The following is a 19,693-nucleotide window of genomic DNA, read 5'->3' on the forward strand; positions in this document are numbered from 1 at the left end:
CACACACACACACACACATACATTTGCAAACACACACAATAATAATGACCACAAAAAACATGCTGTCACAATATTAACACACACTTACGCACACACAAACACACACACACACACACACACACACACACACACACACACACACACACACACACACACACGCACACACACACAGTTGCAAACACACACAATGATAAATTACCACAAAAAACATGCTGTCACAATATTAACACACACTCACGCGCGCACACACACACACACACACACACACACACACACACACACACATACACATACATTTGCAAACACACAAAATGATAAATGACCACAAAAACATGCTGTCACAATCTTAACACACACTTACGCACACACACACACACACACACGCACATAAACACACACACACCACACACACACACACACACGCACAAACACACACACACACACACACAGTTGCAAACACACACAATGATAAATGACCACAAAAAACATGCTGTCACAATATTAACACACACTCACGCGCACACACACACACACACACACACACACATTTGCAAACACACACAATGATAAATGACCACAAAAAACATGCTGTCACAATATTAACACACACTTTCGCACACACACACACGCACATAAACACACACAGTAGAACAGTGTTTCTCAACTGGTGGGTCGCGACCTAAGAGTGGGTTACAGGAGCATTTTCAGTGGGTCGCGGAGTGTGTGATCAAAACAACAAAAGTTTAATTTTTAACTCATTTTGCTTATATTGGACTTTTATTTTGAAATTGCACGTGCGACAACCTTACTGTTTGACATGTAAAATTTAATTTAATTATAGCAACAACATGTCGAAGCGCAAGTACGACCCCAAATATGTAAAGCATGGATTTAAATATATTGATGACAAAAAAGGCGTAAAACCTCAGAGTGTCATATGTATTGAAGTGCTCTCACATGACAGCATGAAACCTTCTAAATTAAAACGACATTTAGAAACCAAACATCCCAGTTGCAAGGACAAACTGTGGGCTATTTTCAAAGAAGACTCCAAAAGCTAAGGGCATCACAAAAGTGCCGAACATCTTCATGTTCAAAAAACAAGTACAGGCACTCTTACTGTGCACACCCTGTAGCAAAGGCCAAGAAAGCCCACACAATACCAGAAGAGCAAATAACTGGTGATTATGCTAAAAATGGTTATGGTCATTTTAATCATTTTACTTTAATTTGCTGGTTTGTTCTGTTCAACAGGATCAGTGTCAATGTTTTATTAACAGTTCAGTTTAGTTAATGGTAACTGAACCACTGTTTACAGTATTTGACATTTTTACTCTGTAATATTTCTATAATTTGATACATTTTGTTAAATGACAGCAATAAAGTAGTGTTTATTTGTAAGTCTAGGAGATTTTCTAATGATTAATCTGTCACCACCTGTGTATGTTAACAAATAAATACAAATGAATTATAATTCCTAAAATTGTATTATAGTTTCTAAAAATTTGGGTCGCGGCTTGATGACCATGTAAAAATGTGGGTCCCATGGCCAAACCAGTTGAGAACCCCTGCAGTAGAACATATGCCTGTATGACCATAGACTATACTATCAATCCATACATCTGTCTGTCCTTCAGTTCAGTTATTGTATGTCTATCCCACAGGTGTTAAACTCAGTTCCAAAAGGGCCGCAGCTCTGCACAGTTTAGTTCCAACCCTAATTAAACACACCTGATCAAACTAATTGAGTCCTTCAGGCTTGTTTGAAACCTACAGGTAAGTGTGATGGAGCAGGGTTGGAACTAAACTGTGCAGGGCTTCGGCCCTCCAGGAATTGAGTTTGACACCCCTGGTCTATCCTTTCTATCCGAATATATACTTAGCTACATTTATTTAAATCAATACTTTTTTGGGGGCAAATTACACAACAAATAATAAATAAATAAACAAATAACATACAAATAAAAAAAAATAATAATGAATTTTTTTTTAAATAAAATGAAATACAATAAATAAATAAATAAAAACTAATTAATAAATAAAATTTGTGTTGTTTATTATTTTTGCTTAGTATTATGTTAATATGGTTTATTGTATTACAAAACAAAACTGGGGATTATTATTTAAAAATATAATAACAATTAATGTTATTACATTAGTGGACGTCATGGTGGCGCAGTGGGTAGCATGATCGCCTCACAGCAAGAAGGTGGCTGGTTCGAGTCCCAATCTGGGTCAGTTGGCATTTCTGTGTGGAGTTTGCATGTTCTCCCCATGCTGGCGTGGGTTTCCTCCGGGTGCTCCGGTTTCCCCCACAGCCCAAACACAAGACCAGTATTCCAGTATGTTTTGTTGTTAAAACACAAGTGGGCAAACTTGGTCCTGGAGGGCCGGTGTCCTGCATAATTTAGCTCCAACACTAATCAAACATACCTGAACGTGCTAATCAGTGTCTTTAAGATCACTACAAATCTATAAGCAGGTGCGTTTGATTAGAGTTGGAGCTAAACTGTGCAGGACACCAGCCCTCCAGGACCAAGTTTGCCCAACCCTGCTGTAGATAGACTTATGGATAGATGGATGGATATATATATAAATTAAGTTATTCCTGAGAATTAAATTGAGAAGGTGTTAAAATAGTTTCATGCAGTAGTTTTATTATTATTATTATTTTTTTTATTATTATTATTATTATTATACATTCATTCATTCATTCATTCATTTTCTTGTCGGCTTAGTCCCTTTATCAATCCGTGGTCGCCACAGCGGAATGAACCGCCAACTTATCCAACAAGTTTTTATGTCTTTGGACTGTGGGGGAAACCAGAGCACCCGGAGGAAACCCACGTGAAGGCAGGGAGAACATGCAAACTCCACACAGAAACACCAACTGAGCCGAGGTTCGAACCAGCGACCTTCTTGCTGTGAGGCGACAGCACTACCTACTGCATCACTGCCTCGCCCATATTATTATTATTATTATTATTATTATTATTATTATTAAAATAATCAAAAGCTAACCCTGCTGAAAAATCCAGCTTAAACCAGCCTAGGCTGGTTGGCTGGTTTTAGCTGGTTGACCAGGCTGGTTTTAGAGGGGTTTTGGCCACTTCCAGGCTGGTTTCCAGCCATTTCCAGCCTGGTCTTAGCTGGTCAGGCTGGAAAATGACCAGCCAAATCCAGCTAAAACCAGCTTGACCAGCCTGGTTTAAGCTGGATATAGCTGGTTTTGGCTGGACTTCCAGCTTGGCTAGGCTGGTCAAGCTGGTTTTAGCTGGTCATCTCCCAGCCTGACCAGCTAAGACCAGGCTGGAAATGGCTGGAAACCAGCCTGGAAGTGGCCAAAACCCCTCTAAAACCAGCCTGGTCGACCAGCTAAAACCAGCCAACCAGCCTAGGCTGATTTAAGCTGGATTTTTCAGCAGGGAAATCCCAAATAACTTGTGATTATAGTTTTGTTTGTGCGCTGGCTGAATCTGCAGCAAAACTCTAAGGACACACACACAGGATCGTGAAAAATATGGTGAAATACAGTGAAAGAGAAAAGGAAAGGAGGAGAATGGCAGCAAAACAAATGAAAAAGTGCGAGAGCAAGACAGCGCGGTAGATACAGAGAGATATGGCGTGTGAGAGATTGGTGGGGTGTTCTGCCTGATAGGGGGTCAATGCTTCTCCCCAGAGCCCCATTACTGGGTGGCATTAACGGATGTGGTGGGCCAGCGGGGGCATGGAGAGGGCCCGGAGACACAATGTGTGAGAGAATGAAGAAGAACAATCTGATAGTATCTCCTCTTCACTGCAGCCACCAACACAGCACCATCAATCACTGCCGAACACAGCAGCGTGCGCGCACACACATACACACACACTCACACACACTCACACACACTCAAGTGGACTAATGCCCATTAGCATGGCTGCAGAGCGAAGGCATGTTTACCTGCGCAGGGCAGAGAGTAACCCAGCAGCGGCTCCTGGGTGAACTGCCGCTCGTTGAGTCGGCTCACACAGTACAGGTGGAAACACTCCAGGCAGATCACATGACGCTCGGCACACTGGAACACCAGCACTGGAGTCCTGCCAGACAGGGAGGGGACTCAGTTATTTACACAGTGCACGTGCACAACATGTTAGAAAATAGAACAATAGAGTTTGATGTCAAGCCAATCAGAACAGTGGAGGGCAAAATAAGCTTGGTGTGTTTTCATTCAGGTTTAGGTCAGGACTCTGGGCTGCCATTTTTATTCTTTAAATCTTTCATAAGAGGGCTAATAATTTTGACTTCAACTGTACACACACACACACATAGATTTTTTAAAATCTAAATTAAAATGGCTCATTTTAACTCAGAATATTTGTCTTTGAGAACGGATTTCTCAAGCCAGGTGGCGCATTAGACCAGGGGCTCATCTCCCGTTTCCAAAATGCATCACAAACTGCTTGAGGAACTTTTCTACTTTGATAATTGCTAATGAAAATAAATCATGTTCAAAATGATGTACTTGTGTTTATTAAATGCTTATTCAGTTAAGCATGAAGTTGAACTGTATATATATATATATATATATATATATATATATATATATATATATATATATATATATAACAAGAGAGTCTTGTACCACAACTGCTACTCTTTCTTAACGTTTTATTCTGAATTTGAGCTTAAATGCAGTATGTATGACCCAATCAGCCGTCAGGACATTCACCAATGAGAACAGGTCTGCTAGGAAAGCGGAGGTGGTGGGCATGATTGTTTCATTCAGATATGTTGCCTCTTTAAAACCTTTACAGAAACCACCAACACCCGTGTAACAGCTCTGAAATCTCACGCCGGTTTTTTCCAGAGCTCCTCAAATGCAGACTCACTTGACTTGCTAGTCAACTCGCTAACACACTGTACCACCTCCCTGACCTCTCTCTCTCCAGCTTCGATTGAAAGAGACCGCCCGCGTCCTTGCCGGTGCCCTTTTAAACAAACGGAGGAGATCTGCGAGGAGGAAGAAGAAGAGTGGAGTGGAGGATGGTGGAAAAACAAAGCTCCACTTGGCGGGGTAATTGCGGCGCTACTTCAATCAGTCCTTGATTTGAATGGCGGTTGTTGGTGATTGGCCTCCATTGTCTGGTTTCTGCCTGACCCTCCGTGCGAGACCAGCAGGTAGGAGCATTTTTCCACGGGAACGCCCTGCTAATAGCTGACCTTCATTGGTAGGACACACTTAGCGCTCGCTTTTTCTGGAAAAAAAATAAATAAATCGGCCACTGTTGATTGAAGGGCCGCACAGTATGAGGCATACACAGGTTCAAGGGTACAGGCAAGCTTGTCTTTCAGCATGTTTGTATCAATCTTTAGTTTACTTGTCCGTCGCACTGTGGGTATTTCATCTTTTTTGACCGCCGGATCAATCAGAAAGCCTCGAAGTATTCTGTCAAAGCTTGCTTTGTTTTGGAAAGAAACTTTTCCTATCTGTTATTGGTCAGATTTGATAGTCTGTGAGAGAATCTAACAAATGTTTGCTAATAGTTGAATTATTTACATCATTTATTTAGCAGATGCTTTTATTAACCAGTTAAACTCGGCTGCTATTTTGGGATTTCCGCCTGGATTTTGCCTACCCAAATTTAAAAGCTTCCCAAATTCACATGCAGTGGTGTAAATGCAAAAATTTGGTATCATTTTAAAGAAAACCCTTTGAATTTTTATAAAACACTATTGAAAGTGTTTAAAATATGTGTATATGTTGTCTGTGTTATAATAAACACCTAAAAAAAGAGGCGCTTTTTGTATTTTGTATTTGTATTAAGTGTACCATTCAGGTTCTGTGTGGTCTAGCATGCTGTAATTAATGTTGGTGGTTCCTGCACATGTCTGTAATTATAGGAAAAAAGAAAAATGTCTCCACCATAATCTATGCTAAAGTTATTGCATTCCATCTGATGAGAGGGGCTGTACAGGCCACAGAGACCAATCATTGTTTTCATATTTCACTATTCTTTTGTTTGATCAAACATAATTCACTGTGTTTGGACCACATCAGACATATAAAAGGATTACTTATGTACATCACCTCAAAAACAGAGGAGAATGGCCCTGAAGCGCACGGCATAAGAGATGACAGCTGTCTGTGCTATCTGGGGCTGCTTATTGATCATGAATGTATTGTTTTCACTTCTGCGCCATTGAAACACCGCGATTCATTTAGCAACTGTTTGATATGTGAATATAATTCAGTAAAAAGAATGCTAGAACCGTATGAGCACCGGCAAGAGCTTTCATTCGAGCTATAACTTGTACATGTGTCATATATGAACCATATGAAAAATATGAAAATGAACCAATGTTCAATACCCAGCTCGGGTATCCAAAATACTGTGTATTTAAGTGTAAATAAATTTGGTACAGTAGGATAAAAACCAAAGTGATGCATTTGTGCATAAAATATAGATTCTACACTTTCAAACGTAACCACTAACAGGGGTCTGGTGTAAAGCTAGCCCTTAAAATCTTAAAGCGAAAGTCGATGACGTCACGGATCCGGTACCTGGTCCATAGAGTTTAAGTGGTTAAAAGCGACTTACAATTAAGGAGGCATTCAGCAATTCAACAAGAAGAGGCAATACACACAATAAGTGCTAGTTATAAGGGCTCTAAAATCAGACGCTAAAATTATTAGCTGAAATAACCTCAAAAGGTTTAAATATGGCTGCTGCATCGGGGGACAATAGCGCAGACGAGCTAAGAAGACAGCAGAAAATATACTACAAGATAAAAGTCCTTATACTAAAACATACTAAGTAATTTTGACACCATTTACACTAGTTCTGGTTTGTTTTGATTTCATGGGTGCTTTAAGGAACCGTGGATCCCCTGATAATAGTTCAGCTTGGGAAAAGCGAGAGTCACTCACATGATGTCTGTGCAGGCGATGCAGGGCACTCTGCGTGTGTTGGGCATGATCAGATCCAGTGCCACTGAAGTGTCATTATCACATGTGGGGTGGGAAGCACATTTCAGGTAGAACTCCTACAAGAAGAACAAATGAGATGTAATCATGTCCCGCAAACCCCCTATAACAGTCTGAACAACCTCACTGCAGTGGCTTTTATAGATTTGCAGCATGAGGGTAGATTTACTGGACTCAGCTGAGTTAAAGCTACCAATACAGACCACGCACTGGACAATCCACATAGTCTGCTGAGCATTGAAGTGCTAGACAGATAAAAAAGTACAACATACCTTAAAAGACATTTGCTACTTATTTAAAATGAGTTAAAACATCCACATTCTTGAGACTATTAGGCAAGAAAGTCCTATTTCTTTTGCATCATTTGCATTCACATGCAACTTCATTATACAGCAGATTGAAGCTATTATAAGCATAAAGGGGCAATTTAGTATGATAATTGTTTGCCATCTCACCGCCAGTCTGCCATTACAGCCTTGTGACTGACACACTCCGTGAATCCGGTTTGGGAGAAGGACGTCGTCCCAGCAGCTCGGCCCCTGCAGAAGATCACAGAGATGACAGACATCAATCACTGGAAGATCAAGAGAGACGCGGCAATTAAACAACAAGGAAAGGGCAAGACTATAAGGAGGAATAAAATAAGAGTGAAACGACAGGACAGTTTAACTTAAAGAGAAACAGATCAAAAGGATGGTATTTTGCTTTTCTGTTTAGAGACTTAAATATGACATTTATATACAGTTTAATCTCTTTCTCTAGATACACGAAGAGAGAGGTTTGCAAACTTGCATTTGTGAATGTGAAATTTACAAGGTAATCAAATAAAGTTTATAGTACACTCCAAAAATTACTTCTGCTGCTTGTTCAAATCACTTAAAATAGGTTGAACTCACACGATTGTTGAGATTTTGGGGGCCAACCTAATTGTTTTATGTTCAATCCACTTCAATTTGTTAACTTAATCTGCTGGATTTAACATGAATGAATTGTGTGGAACACTGCATTTTTTTTTACAGTGTATGAATAGGAATGAAATCAGACTGAAAAACAGTTAACTCGAAGAGAAATAGATCAAATACCTGGATGGATGGTTTTTGCTAAGCTCAAAACTTTATTGCAGTCTCCATTTGAAAGAAATAATAGTGGCGGCAAAAGGACAACAACTTTTGCTGCTTAAGACATTTTCTATAATGATTACAGAGACAGATGTTTAATAAATTTCATTCCACTTGGTTCCTTGCATGCACAATATTATATTATTATCTAAAAACACTTTAACCACAGAGAATGGTTTAAAACCAAGTTATAAAGCTCTCATTAGCATTATGCATAATGTATTACCATTTTAGAAATCATACTTTGGTGAAAGTAAAATGGCTAGCTATTTTCAGTCGAAATAAATTAATAAATCAAACAAATATAAAAAAAAATTGTTAAATAATAATAAAATAAAATAGAATGAATTAATTAATAAAAAAAGAATAAAATAAAACTAAATGGAATGAACGAATGAATAAATAAATATAATAATGTAAAATATATTAATTAAATAGACTGAAATAAAATGAATGAATGAATAAATCTATAGAATAAAATAGAATGAATGAATTAATAAATAACAACAAATAAATAAAACAAATTCAAAAAATAAAATTGAAGGAATGAATGAATAAATAAATGAATAAATAAAATAAAAAAACAGGATGAACGAATAAATGAATGAATGAATAAATTAATGAATAAATAAATAAATTAATTAATTAATTAATAAACAAAAAAGAATAAATAAATAAATAAATAAATGAATAAATAAATAAAATAAAATAAAACAGGATGAATAAATGAATGAATACCTGAATAAATAAATACATATAAAACAATAGAATGAAAAAATAAATAAAATAAAATAAAACAGGATGAATGTATAAACAAATGAATGAATAAATCAATAAATATATAAAATAAAATAGAATGAATAAATAAATGAATAAATAAAATAACATAACCGGAGGAAGGAATAAATGAATGAATGAATGAATGAATGAATGAATAAATAAATAAAATACAATAGAATGAATAAATAAATAAATAAACAAAATAAAACAAAACAGGATGAAAGAATAAATGAATGAATAAATGAATGAATAAATAAGTAAATAAATAAATGAATAAATAAATTAATAAATAAATAAAATAAAGACTGCATGCTATTACCAATTAGGTTAAATTCACATAAAAATTTGTTACATGAGCTTAAAATCTGCAATTTATCATACAACTCCATTACAGTCTGAATCTATACACTCAAAAAAAATTTTTTTTGAAAAAAGCTTTGGTCACACCTTATTTTGATGGTCTGTTTATTGAATTTAAGACACATTGCATCTACAGTATCTACATAGCAAGTAGACAGTTGGGGTTGGCATTATGATGGACATGTTTAAACTGAGAGACAATGTGACAGAATTAAAGGGTGTTCTGAATTATGTCACTGGCACAAAGATCCTGAAATGCTGATCAGTTGTGGCATTATTGCATTGTTAGATGAATCAAAACACAATCAGCAAGAACTGCACTTCATTTAGTAATAACACAATCAGGCCCGCTTGATGATGCTGATGCACTGCTATAGTCATTAATGCATTTTATAATAGGCGGAAAATGACTACTCGTCTGACTGACAACAAACCATAGAAATAATGATGCATCTAGACATAATTAAGGCATTTCAGACTGCTATAATGACAAAAATAGTTTTGATGCATTTTAAAGGTATATTTCAAAAACAAATGAACTAAATCATGACAGAGATTTTGATTTGATTTGACTGATTTTGCCCATTATCTCCTGCAATACCTGTGCAGGCCACCAGGGCCTACAGTTTGAGAAAAAAAGCGATGGTAGGGTTTAGTGTTGTTTTTTACACAACGCTTATTGAAGACTGAAATGACTAGCTTAAAAAGCGTAACAACTAATGCTAATGTGTTAGCATTAACTTAACTTTCTTGTGAGGGAGTCAGCACAATTCACGTCTCTGCTGAAGATTAAGAGAGATCAGCATCACAAATGTGATGAATTTAAACGCATTTACAAGGCAGAAATAGACACTGCTGATGCAGCAAAATTAGAGAAGACATTCACACACTCACTCACTTTCCTTTAGCTTATTCACTGCATTTTCAGGGGCTGCCACAGTGGAATGAACCGCCAATTACTGTGAATTTTTTTTTACATAGCGGATAAGGCAAATTTTGCATGCTCACAGAAAAGCCCAGTATGGTAATCTGCCTTTGTTTTCACATTTGCATTGATCTGTATTTGGTATCAGAAGTGGCTTCTATGAAAGCCAGAAAGGCATCTAGATTACGCTTATTTACCAAAATAAAACATGATCATGCCTTGATTTTTCATTCTTTAAAGGGCCATGACACCCCCCTCTTTCGGTTAAAGTCTACTTCAGAATTTTTTCAAAAGATGCATGATTAATGGGCGTGGAGCTCCGCGAGCATCGGGCAGGAGTGGGCGTGGCCAGCAGGGGAGAAGGGGAGCGAATAACTGCTGTTGTCAGTTAGCTCACAAAATGAGACACAAAGAGGAGACGCATGAGTTTATAGTTTACAAAGTTAAAATGCAAAGAAATGAACAGTGTTTTAATGCCCTGCTACATTTGTTATTCGTAATTTCATATACAGACAACCACAATTTCTATCATTATAAAGATAATCGTGTTCATGTAAACACAACAAATGAGGACTTCTCCCTCAATCCCCGTATCCAGCAGACTCAGTGCAGCAGGTCTCCTGACCCGTCTATTTTAACCATTAGCCCTGCTGGCAATCTGGAGGATTTAGGCAAACACAGCAGCTGTAAATGTAACTTTATTATCATCAGCTTTTGAAGTTTGTTATATCAAATATAACTTAGACGCGATCGTGAGCTCCCGGAAGAAAGCGAAAACCGCTCGCACTTTTAAACAGACTCGTAAAGCAACAAAGGGACACGGCGGATTTTTCTTCTTGGCTTTGTGGCTGTTCATCAAGACGACAACAAGGTTTGTTTGAGCTCGGGTCGTCCATGGCTCGTTATTATATGCATATTGATTTTCCATGTAATGTCTCGGCTGTGTATTAGAACATGGCGGTTCCTTTGTTTTCATTCTGTCTTGCTCCACGAACTCGTGATGTATCTCTGTAACCAATCAGTGTTCAGCTGCACCTTTTGTGACTCTTTCTCATGTTTGGTACCCTTTTGAAAGGGTGCCGAAAAATTGGTACGGTACGGTTCGGTACTATTTTTGACAGTGGAAAGACCATAAAAGTGTACCAAACCAAACCGTACCACTCAGTGGAAACGGGCCATTAGTGATTAGCACCTCACAGCAAGAAGGTCCCGGCTGGGTCAGTTGAAATTTTTGTGTGAAGTTTGCATGTTCTCTCTGTGTTGGCGTGGGTTTACTCTGGGTGCTCCGGCATCAGCCAAAGGAAAGTAGTTTAATGCGATTATTAACCTCCTTAATCAATATTTTTTATTTCCTATTGTCTTCAAAACATATCATCGTTATACAATGACTTGCCTATTTACCTTAACTTGCCTAATTAAACTAGTTAAGCCTTTAAATGTCACTTTAAGCCAACCCAAGCTCATTCTGGAAACGTAGCCCCGCCAACGTTTCTGGAGACCGCGATTTACGTGGCCGGAGGTACGTAAGGCCGCGTTAAGTTTTTTTCGAGCGAACGCTGCGGGGCGGTGTGGCGCCGCTCAGCCGCTCCTCTTCGCGCTCGCCTGCCGACGGCTCGTCTCCGAGTGGAGGGCTTTCCCGATGCAACCAGTTTGTCCGTTTAGCTCACATCGTTGTGTCGGCGGAGCGGAGTCCCCGGAGGAGGAGGAGAAGCCGGCCGCGGGGACGACGACCAGGATCGAGTTCGGGGAACAGTGGTTCAGGAAATCAGGTAAGACGAAAAACGGAATCCGAAAAATAAGGGTGAGAACGCGGCGGGATCCGAAAACGCGGTCGAAATCGAAGATGAGGGCTTTTGCTTTTTTTTTTTTTCTGGACGGCTTTTGCGAAACGTCGCTCGGGTTTAGGGAAGGAGGAGGAGGAGGAAGAGGAGGGCGGCCGAGTCGGCCAATCCGGCAGTTTTTCGTGCGAGAATGGCGCGGGCGCGAACGGCGCATGCTTCCGAGAGGCGCCTGAGACGCGAAAAAGTGCGCACAGCGGCCTCTCGCGGATCCGCAAAAACAAAAACCGCTCGAATACGTACCTCCCGGGACGTAAATCGCGGACCGCAGAAACGTCCGCGGGGCTACGTTTCCACAATGAGCCCGTGTTGCTTTAAGCTGAATAGTAGTATCTTGAAAAAATTCTAGTCAAATATTATTTATATCATGACAAAGATCTTATTAGAAATGAGTGATTAAAACTCAAACAAAAAGAAATTTGTTAAATAAATGTTCTTTCCGTTAAACAGAAATTGTGGAAAAATTTTCAGGGGGGCTAATAATTTTTTTTTATTAATTTTTTTTTTAATTGAGATATTTATTGCATTGCATTGCACAACATTACAGCAAATGTTACAGCATCTCAAGTTTTTTTTTCTTTTTTGCAAAAAAGAAATAAACAAATTAAATATTCCACACACATAAAAAATAAATAAAAATTAAAAACAATAATAATATCTGTAATAGAATAAAATAGTTAAGAGGAAAAAATAAAAAACAGAATATCTAACCCCTAAAATCCACCCCACCCCTGCGACTGAATTCTGTCTTTAACAGTCTGTGTGGACAAGGCCTGCGTAATTCTACATTTAACAGTTATAACAATGATTATCACTTTAAAAACTGCCAGCAGCACACAGGTCTCTTTCTCTACCTGCCACACGCTCTTCCTTGTCCTTCTGCCAGATTAAGACACTCTCTCTATCCATAATTGTTTTGGGACAACCCCCCCCCCCCTCCTCCTCCTGACTCCGACCGTGGCTGATTAGCATAAGCATTTAAACATTCTGACAGGGCCCTTAATAAGCAAGAGAAAAGGTTAAGAAAATCATTACTCGCTCGCAGGAGGGAGCGGAGGGTGGAGGGATGAAGCCGCGGCGTGCCGTGGTAGAGGAGCCCGGAGATTACACCCAGACACCTGCTTAGAGACAGCAAGGAAAGGTCACACAGACCCCCGGCGCGACAGCTCAAAACAAACGTGCACACACACACACACACACACACACACACACACACACACACACACAAACACACACACAAACACACACACACGCGAGTGTAAATGATTAATGAGAAAAACGCAGATGAATTATTCAACAACACACCTCCCGCATTGTTCACATCAGTCTCACCTCCGCACCCTCTCAGGACGCTTTTTTTTTTCTTCACAGAGGAGAATCAACATCGCAGTCCCACAAAGCCTTAATTACATTATTGTTTAACAAACAGGGCTGCGTCTGTGAGCCAGCTGTGAGGATTCCACTGCCTGTATCCAGCAGAGACTCATCGGATCCACCACGCTTGCATTCACAACACTCAATTATAGACATTAGAAGTCAGCGAGAAGACAAACACGGCACACATCCAGAGAGCACGCGGCTGGAGCACACACACACACACTCAGCAGATACTTCATGGTTGAACACTGAAGTAATCACAGTGCCTACTAATCTAAGAAGTTATAAAGATAATCTATAGCTAAATACAGACACACAGCTCATGACTTTGTAGTAAACACAGTATTATACCAGACTTTCGCACAATATATTATCAATCAGTCCCATTCATTCACTTTACTTTCAGCCTATTATTAATCCAGGGTCACCACAGTGGAATGAACTGCCAACGTATCCAGCCAACCCGGGCTCATAGTGGAAATGTAGCCCTGCGGACGTTTCTGCCAACCGCGATTTACGTCCCGGGAGGTACGTATTCGAGTGTTTTTTTGTTTTCGCGGATCCGCGAGAGGCTGCTGTGCACGCTTTTTCGCGTCTCGGGCGCCTCTCGGGAACGTGCGCCCGCGCCGTTCTCGCGTGAAAAGCCGCCGGATCGGCCGACTCGGCCGCCCTCCTCTTCCTCCTCCTCCTTCCCTAAACCCGAGCGACGGTTTGTAAAAGCCGTCCAGAAAAAAAAAAAGCAAAAGCCCTCGTCTTCGATTTCGACCGCGTTTTCGGATCCTGCCGCGTTCTCGCCCTTTTTTTTCGGATTCCGTTTTTCGTCTTACCTGATTTCCGGAACCGCTGTACCCCGGACTCAATCCCGGTCATCGTCCACCGCGGCTGGCTCCTCATCCTCCTCCAGGGCCTCCGCTCCGCTGACGCAACGCTGTGAGCTAAGCGGACAAACTGGTTGCATCGGTAAAAGCCCTCCACTCGGAGGCGAGCCGTTGGCCGGCGAGCGCGAAGAGGAGGGGCGGAGCGGCGCCACGCCGTCCCGCAGCGTTCACTCGAAAAAAAATATACGCGGCCTTACGTACCTCCGGCCACGTAAATCGCGGTCTCCAGAAACGTCCGCGGGGCTACGTTTCCAGAATGAGCTTGGGTTGTATCCAGCATATGTTTTACACAGCAGATGACTTCCACCTGCAACCCATCACTGGGAAACACCCATACACTCTTCCATTCACACACATACACTACGGCCAATCAAATTCCCCTACAGCGCATGTGTTTGGACTGTGGGGGAAACCGGTGCACTCGGAGTAAACCCATGCCAACACGGGGAGAACATGCAAACTCCACACAGAAATGCCAACTGACCCAGCTGAGGCTCGAACCAGTGACCTTCTTGCTCACTCTTTAAGTGTAAACCTGCTTCAGATGACTCAAATGAGACTAGGGTGACGCTTCATCCTTCAACAGGACAGCGACCCTATAAACAACGGAGTGGCTACTGGACAACACTGTTATTGTCCATGGATGGCCCAGCCAGAGCCCAGACTTGAACCTGATTGAGCATCTCTAGCGCTCTGGATATCAGACTGGGTTGATGGTTCATCTTTCAACAGGAAAGCGACTCTAAAAACACAAACAATCTAACAAAGATGTGGGTAAAAGACAACTCTGAATGTACATGAGTGCAAAGACTTGAATCTGATCAAGCATTTCTAGCGCTCTGGATATTAGATTGGCTTCCATTAATCTTTCAATAGGACAGTGACCCTAAAAACACAGCCAATATAACAAAGAAATGGCTATGGGACAACTCTGCGAATGTCCAAGAGTGGCCCAGCCAGAGCCCAGAATCAAACTTGATTGAGCATCTCTGGATCTCTCCAGAGATGCCTGATAGATCTGGAGAGGTACTGCAAAGAAAGCAAACCACAACCATCCAAATGATTAAGGACAAGATCCCCAAAGTCCCACTCAACATTAGTTTTTGTTCAAAAATCCATTTTACTTGGAAATAATTTTTGCAACTGTTGCCTCATGCTCACTTTTTAAGTGTAAACCCCATCAGGACATTAAAAGTACAGTATCTACAGACTAATCAATGCAGTTATTTAAATTATTATATGCAAAATAGTAATAATAAAATACAGTTTATGCATGTATTGTATGTATTTATATCTGTCATGACAGATACTGTATACTGACATTAATACAGACATTTACAATACAGTACAATAATTACATTTGAATAGACATGGTTTGTTCAAATGTACTAAAAACACTTCCACACTTCATAAAAATAATTCTGACCATTCAAAAGCACTCAAACAGCATAGAAAAATATTAAATATATTTAAAGCAAAAGGTTGTAATAAATTAAAATATCACCGTTATTATTGTAGTTTTCATCATTCAATGCCACACACCAAACGTCTAAAACAAGGTGTAACAATACATACAATAACAATTTAATTTAATTTATAAATATAAAATTAATTAATTTATAAATATAAAATTAATTACTTGATAAATATTTATATATAATACACAAAATATTATTATTATTATATATATATATATATATATATATATATATATATATATATATATATATATATATATATATATATATATATAGAGGGAGAGAGAGATAGATATATTTATATATTTATAAATATAAGCATGTTTACTTTATAGCTATTATTATTTTTAATTATTTGTCAGTTTAATTTTCAAGTTGACTTAATTTTTATTGTAAAATTATTGCACAGTCAACAAATTAAGAGTTTAAATTAAGGTTTCCAACCTCTATTAACACTATAATCTTACATTTTTCCCCCACACAGGATGAATTGTGTACCCTATTTGCGAAAGGTGCCAAGAACACATTCATTCCTTCCAAGTAAAAAAAAAAATATATATATATATTACTAACATTAAAGTAATAAATAGTCTTTAATCCTTCCTCTAAAGGCGCTTTAATGTGATTTGTGTCAATGTTTTGGCAGGGTACTGACCCGTGTGGAGTGAAGCATGAAGCTGTAGCATTAGCCCTGGCACAGTGTTGCAGTAGGTGAAGCGTTGTAATGTGATGCTCAAAGTTGACCCTGTTCGGCGCTGACCTTTGCAAGCGCAGCCAATGATTACAAGATAATTCACATGAGCTATTATTATATGGGTTGTGCCAGCACGAAAAAAAAAAAAAAACTCTAAACAGAATAAAAGAGAGGCATAAGACGATTTCCTATTCAGGAGTTGAAGTAAAAATTCTTATTCGTCTACTATATTTGATTTATTTTCCCAGAGATGGGTTGCAGCTGGAAGGGCATCCGCGGAGTAAAACAAGTACTGGATAAGTTGGCGGTTCATTCCGCTGTGGCGACCCTGGATTAATAAAGGGACTTGTGAATGAAATGAATGAATGAATGAATATTTGATTTATCAAGGTCATATATTTGCTTCACTATTGCACAAGTCACTACTGACTCCGAAAACTCTGAAGACTTGCTCTGCTAATAATTTGTCAGCCGTGGCCATTAAGAACAGTTATAGAGTGCATTAGTGCCACTCACTTTTTCAGCAGCGCTGCTTCCGTTAGTATTTTTCCCATCGAATTTTTTAAATCAGCCTTTGTTGAAGGGTTTCAAGCTTTCAAACAGCTACGAGGAGAATCAAGACATTACAAACTTACATTTGAAGCAAAGAAGTACATGAAAATCAGACAAAATTGTGTACTTGATGGCTTTAATAAGGTAAAGAACCCAGAACCACTGCCATTGACACAGTCAAACTGAAGAGAATGGATCTGTAAATGGAAAAAAAAAAGTTCTGAACTCTTTCTAAAGCCAGAAAAACTGAATGATTTGGAGAAAGTACTTATTTAGGGAAGTGACAACGAGCCCGACTGACACTCTGAAAGAGCTCCAGCCTTTAAAAAAACAACAATCAACAGCATTTAACCAATTAGGCCTGTGTGTAGAATGGCAAAACTCATGACAGTCTGCTGGGGTTCACCAGAAGGCACCTGAGGAACTCTCAGACCATAAGGAAATAAATCCTCTGATCTGATGAAACAAAGATTAAACTCCTTAATGCCAAGCTTCCTCACCAGGCCAATATCATTCACAAAGTGATCATGGTAAAGCGACTTCAGCTGTGATGATGCTTTCTTGATCATTAGTCAGGATCAAGGGAAAGATGAATACAGCATTGTACAGAGACATCCTTGATGAAAACCTGCTTCAGATCACTCTGTAAATGAGACTGGGGTGACGCTTCATCTTTCAACAGGACAGCGACCCTAAAATACAGCCAGTACGTCAATGAAGTAGCTATTGGAAGACTCAATGAATGGTCATGAGTGGCCCAGCCATATCTTAGATTTGAACCTGATTGAGCATCTCTTGAAATCTGTATAGCAGACTGGCTTGATAGTTCATCTTTCAACATGACAGCAACCCTAAAAACATAATCATTATAACAAAGAAGTGGCTATGGAACAAATCTGTGAATGTCCATGAGTGGCCCAGCCAGAGCCCAGACCTGAACCCATTGAGCATCTCTAGCGCTCTGGATGTCAGACTAGGTTGATGGTTCATCTTTCAACAGGACAGCAACACTAAAAATACAGCCAGTATATAAATAAAGTGGATCCGGGACAACTTTGTGAATGTTCATGAGTGGCCCAGCCAAAACCCAGACTTGAACCTGATTGAGCATCTATTGAACTCTGGATAGCAGACTGGCTTGATGGTTCATCTTTCAACATGACAGCAACCCTAAAAACATAACCATTATAACAAAGAAGTGGCTATGGAACAAATCTGTGAATGTCCATGAATGGCCCAGCCAGAGCCCAGACCTGAACCCAATTGAACATCTCTAGCACTCTGGATATCAGAATGGGTTGATGGTGCATGTTTCAACAGGACAGCAACCCTAAAAATACAGCCAGTACATATAAGAAGTGGCATTTTCATTCATTCATATATTCAATTTTCTTCGACATAGTTCCTTATTTATCTGGGGTTGCCACAGTGGAATGAACTGACAACTATTCCGGCATATGTTTGATGTAGCGGATGCCCTTCCAGCCACAATTTAGTACTGCGAAACACCCATACACTCTCACATTCACACACACACACTCATACTCTAAGTGAAGTTTCACAAACTAATTTCGAGAGGAGCACGTGATATGATTGAGCATGACTGGCTTCTCATCTGTAATGTAAATGGATCGTTTTCTCCTTACTACTCTTACTTCGTTTTGGAAGAGGCCCCCTCTCAACCCCAGCTCCTCCTTTTCCTCTCTTTTCTAAGGGGGAGCTCTCGGGAACTACCTGATCTCGGATCCCCTTATATGCTTATTGATTAGGCGGGAGCCGTTGGCGTACGTCTTGCCGAGCTTAGGGTTCTCTCCCGGGACAGCATGCCAAACCTGCTATAAACGCCAAGCATATCTAAGTGGGAACTCTTCAAAGCCAATTTAGCTTATTCGATTCACCTATAGCGCATGTGTTTGGACTATGGGGGTAACTGGAGCACCTGGAGGAAACCTACATGAACACGGGGAGAACATGCAAACTCCACACAGAAATGCGAACGCAATCTCACAGCAATTCGTAACTTTTTGATTTAGTGGCTATTTCGTATGAATTCATACGATTTAATTCGTACGATTCAGTACGATTTGCTCATCCCCTAATGACGGTTGCGGTTAGGGGTGGGGTTAGGTGCCACACCTCCTTTTTAAAAATCATACATTTTCGTACGATTGAACTAGTTTTTCGTACGATTGAACTAGTACAAATTCGTATGAATTAGCCACTAAACTGGCAAAACGTAAAATACTTACGTTTCCTCGTGAGATCAGGCTGGAAATGCCAACTGATCCAGCGGGGACTCAAACCAGCAACACTCTTGCTGTAAGACGACAGTGCTAACCACTGAGCCACCATGCCGCCCAAAAACAAACCGTTTTTTTACCGTATAAAATACATTACATGTGTGTGTGTGAGAACGATCACTTTAAGATGAGGGAAACAACTGAATAATACAATGTATGACAAGTATTAAGTCTGAAATGTTAAGTCTGGGATTTAATAACTGTGAGGCTGGTGGTTTCATTACAATGGGAACAACCCGGACATTATAATTAAAGCTTCTAATTAAAGCCTCAGGGCACATTGAGATATTTATAATGCCAGCAATCTAGTCAAAACTGTATTCCTCATAATTGTGTTCTGGAGAGATGTAAGCCAAGGTTATTTTCTATTAGTGTTCAAGGCAAAAAAAAAACTCATAACAGCAATAATAAGCAGGTTTTCCCCTTAA

General features: G+C 39.6%; 2 protein-coding genes across 9 annotated transcripts in view; one reads left to right on the forward strand and one right to left on the reverse strand.

Moving 5' to 3' along the window:
• Positions 1-14,091, forward strand: part of arfgef3 (ARFGEF family member 3) — a 973,876-nt gene extending 959,785 nt beyond the window's left edge. The window contains exon 20 of the transcript XR_015505571.1: positions 13,892-14,091. The gene's annotated coding sequence lies outside the window, so the exon portion shown is untranslated. The remainder of the gene's footprint in view (positions 1-13,891) is intronic.
• prkn (parkin RBR E3 ubiquitin protein ligase) overlaps positions 1-19,693 on the reverse strand; it is a 175,107-nt gene that overhangs the window by 67,292 nt on the left and 88,122 nt on the right. For 6 of the 8 annotated variants that reach the window (XR_015505125.1, XM_087277904.1, NM_001423707.3 and 3 more), the window contains 3 exon segments: positions 7,421-7,504; positions 6,909-7,024; positions 3,941-4,077 (listed from right to left, as the gene is read on the reverse strand). Coding sequence is in view for 7 of the 8 variants with exons in the window: in XM_087277904.1 (XP_087134030.1) it covers positions 3,941-4,077; positions 6,909-7,024; positions 7,421-7,504 (337 nt within the window). In the remaining variant the exon portion in view is untranslated. 8 annotated transcript variants of the gene reach the window in all.

Source organism: Danio rerio, chromosome 13 (assembly GCF_052040795.2).
Source record: "Danio rerio strain M-AB ecotype USA chromosome 13, GRCz13ab, whole genome shotgun sequence".
Taxonomy (NCBI): Eukaryota; Metazoa; Chordata; class Actinopteri; order Cypriniformes; family Danionidae; genus Danio; species Danio rerio.